The 3,520-nt window shown below is 41.2% G+C and overlaps 1 protein-coding gene across 1 annotated transcript; it reads left to right on the top strand.

Annotated features, from left to right (window-relative positions):
• Nucleotides 1–283: 283 nt before the first annotated feature.
• Nucleotides 284–1,558, top strand: LOC136437188 (zinc finger protein 665-like). The gene has a single exon (XM_066431671.1). It carries the CDS (start codon nucleotides 284–286, stop codon nucleotides 1,556–1,558), a length of 1,275 nt encoding a protein of 424 aa, XP_066287768.1.
• The last annotated feature ends 1,962 nt before the right edge of the window (nucleotides 1,559–3,520 follow it).

Raw genomic sequence — 3,520 nt, 5'->3', positions numbered from 1 at the left:
TCGCATGGTTCTCAGATCGCAGTGTAAAGAAGTAGAGTAGCAAAACAATGGAAACGCCCACTACAAATGATATCAACATTGCAAATCAGCTACTCATGACTAATGGCATAGTAATGTTTGACTACTTCAGTTTCGTTGTGTGCGTGTCACAGGTGTTTTCTATTATTTTTGTCATTTCATGATATTAGGCACAAGGGGACAAAAAAAGTCTGTGAAGAAGTTGTTGCATACTGACTCTCACCAAAATTTGCATATCTTTGTTCCCAATAGATTAAAGCAAAAGATGGAAGATCCCAGCAGCATCTATGGACAACTCGGAACAAAACATACTGGGGAAAAACCTTACATGTGTGGGGAGTGTGGATACAGAGCAGCTCAAAGGTCTAACCTAGTCAAACATGTGAGAATCCATACTGGAGAGAAACCCTACAAGTGTGACCAGTGCGACTATTCTGCAGCACGGAAATCTACCTTGGACCGACACCAGCTTACTAAACACACTGTTGAGAAACCCTACATATGTGAGGAGTGTGGATACAAGACAGCTAACAGGTCTCACCTAGTCCAACATGTGAGAATCCATACTGGAGAAAAACCCTACAAGTGCGACCAGTGTGACTATTCTGCAGCACAGAAATCCAGCTTGAACCATCACCATTTTACTAAACACTCTAGTGAGAACCCCTACGTATGCGAGGAGTGTGGATACATGACAACTCAAAGGTCTCGCCTGGCCCAACATGTGAGAACTCATACTGGAGAAAAACCCTACAAGTGTGACCAGTGTGACTATTCTGCTGCCAGCAAATCTGCTTTGGACTATCATCTAAAAGCAAAACATACTGGAGAAAAACCCTACAAGTGTGATCAGTGTGACTATTCTGCAGCACTGAGATCCAACGTGAATAAACACCATCTTACTAAACACACTAGTGAGCAACCCTACGTATGCGAGGAGTGTGGATACAAGACAACTCAAAGGTCTCGCCTAGTCCAACATGTGAGAATCTATACTGGAGAAAAACCCTACAAGTGTGACCAGTGTGACTATTCTGCTGCCTTTAAACATGCTTTGGACTACCATCTAAAAGCAAAACATACTGGAGAAAAACCATACATGTGTGAGGTGTGTGGATACAAGACAGCTAAAATCTCTAACCTATCCCAACACGTGAGAATTCATACAGGGGAAAAGCCTTACAAATGTGACCAGTGTGACTATTCTGCAGCACGGAAATCCAACTTGGACGAACACTATGTAGCAAAACACACTGGTGAGTGTCACTACGTATGTGAGGTGTGTGGATACAAGGCAGCTTACAGGTCTCGCCTAGTCCAACATGTGAGAATCCATACTGGAGAAAAACCATACAAGTGTGACCAGTGCGACTATTCTGCATCCCAGAAATCCCACTTGGACCAACACCATCTCACTAAACACACTGGTGAAAAAGCCTACATATGTGAGGAGTGTGGATACAAGACAGCTAAAATCTGTAACCTGTCCCAACATATGAGAACTCATACAGGGGAAAACCCTACAAGTGTCACAGTGTGACTATTCTGCTGCACGGAAATCCAACTTGATCCAACACTATGTATTGGAACACACTGGAAAGAAGACTTATATATGTGTGGAGTGTGAGTACCGTGCCGGCGTCACAGGGGGGGGGGGTGTTACAGAGCGGACGATGTCCCGTCCCCCAAAACTAGGCTCCAAAACTCAAGCTATGACTTGTCTGTATTTTGTCACAAATTTCCCGCGGGAGCATGTCGCGCCTTTGGCGAAAAATATGTCTGGAGGGCGTCGCATCAAGCTAAACCCATCTCTGTGTGTTTCTTTTAGAATTGAAAAAATTAGGTTAGCAAAAAAAGGTTGGCTTGATTATAAAATCTTCGTGGTCAGGAAAGATGAACAAAACTGAACACACAGAGCATGGTATACCGAATGATAGATTTTTCTCTTCATTTTTTTCTTTCACATCGTCTTCTTTGGAATTGAATTTCGAATACGACATAGGTATCCAATTTTCCTAAATTTCAATTTTACAGCACATTTTTTTTAACGGATCAACATTGCCTAACCACTTCCGAGTCGTGCCGTTAAACATGACACCAGCTTCGACCCCGTCACAACTTTAAACTTCGACATGCAAGTTCCTGGATGTTGGAGTTACGAGAAGCATACTGCTTTCGATGGAAAGTAGTAAACTGTCATTAAGGCTGATTGATTGAAAATTATATTTTGCAATCGCATATAAATTTTAAGTCTCGATCTGGGACTTGTATACCTCACGTTTATATCCACCCTAACGGACCTTAAAGAGGCCTTGGATAGTCGGCGAGAACCTTACCCCGGGTTGCGTTAGTGTGAAATGATAGAGGCGAAATCTAAGCTTCCATCGGGCTCTAGTAGTGTAAGTGATGAATAGATAAATACACTAGTATTAACTTCAGTATAAGTGATACGTTAAACTCGACATGTTTAATTATTCATATACTTAAATTCATATGCTTAACTCATGACTGTTTCAAATTTTATCCAGTTGCTTGAGTAATTATTTTTGGCGTTATCATTTTTCTTATTACCTGGATGTCTAACCTTAATCATCGTATTCATATACTTGTACGTAGGTTAATTCCTTTGTATCCAGGTGATTGCTTGCATGCATAGTTGTAGAAGACCTAACGAAAGTCGCTGTACTTTTGTTGTGTCAATAAAGATTGTTGTATAAGTTTACATAAAGATGGTCGCATCGGCCGATTAATCTACTCTACACAAGAACCTGTCTAACGGTAGCGCTAGCAGATACGCATGTTGATAGTTGTTATTGATTCTAAATTAATTGTATTGATAAGTTCAAAGTAGTGCATTATACTGGGGGGCGTTGGGTTGGAAATTTGTTTGGTCGCATCTTTTCATGGTGGCGGAATTATGTACCCGGGTGGAATTACGTTAGTTGATGTTACATAGGTTAAAAGCTGTCATTGATTTAAGAATAAAGTGTATTAATTGAAGTTCGCAGTGCTTCCAATAACTAACATGTAGTTTGATCTGAGTGATTGTCAGGAGAGAAAGCCCATTTCGGAATCCTTATGGTAATTTTACTATCTCCAATGTTCGTTGCTGTCCCACCAACTCTCGCGTGGATTACGACGTGGTTTGCCGTTAAGCTGCCCTTTCCACTGGATTGCGAACTATGAGCGACAGTACAGCGACCAAAATTGGACTCGTGTAAATCTTTATTTCACAATTGGAATATGATGCACGATATGAAAATATGATCTAAAAGACAACAAAACACACAAAATGTAGAAATAATTCGTTCTTTTTCTGTAGAATTCGTTGAGCGATCAGTCTAATCTTTAGTCTTTGGTCTCTGCGTTTTCGTTGAATTTGATCGCCCGTCTTTCTCGCACCTTGCCTATAGAACAGCCGTCTCTTTGATCCAAGCCGATCGTGAGTGATCTCCGGTCGGCCACATCAAACGACTTTTAACGGACGGACCGTAAAATCTGG

The sequence above is a fragment of the Branchiostoma lanceolatum genome, chromosome 6, assembly GCF_035083965.1.
Source record: "Branchiostoma lanceolatum isolate klBraLanc5 chromosome 6, klBraLanc5.hap2, whole genome shotgun sequence".
Taxonomy (NCBI): Eukaryota; Metazoa; Chordata; class Leptocardii; order Amphioxiformes; family Branchiostomatidae; genus Branchiostoma; species Branchiostoma lanceolatum.
Note: the sequence above shows the minus strand (reverse complement) of the source record. Positions and strands in the feature narration are given on the sequence as shown.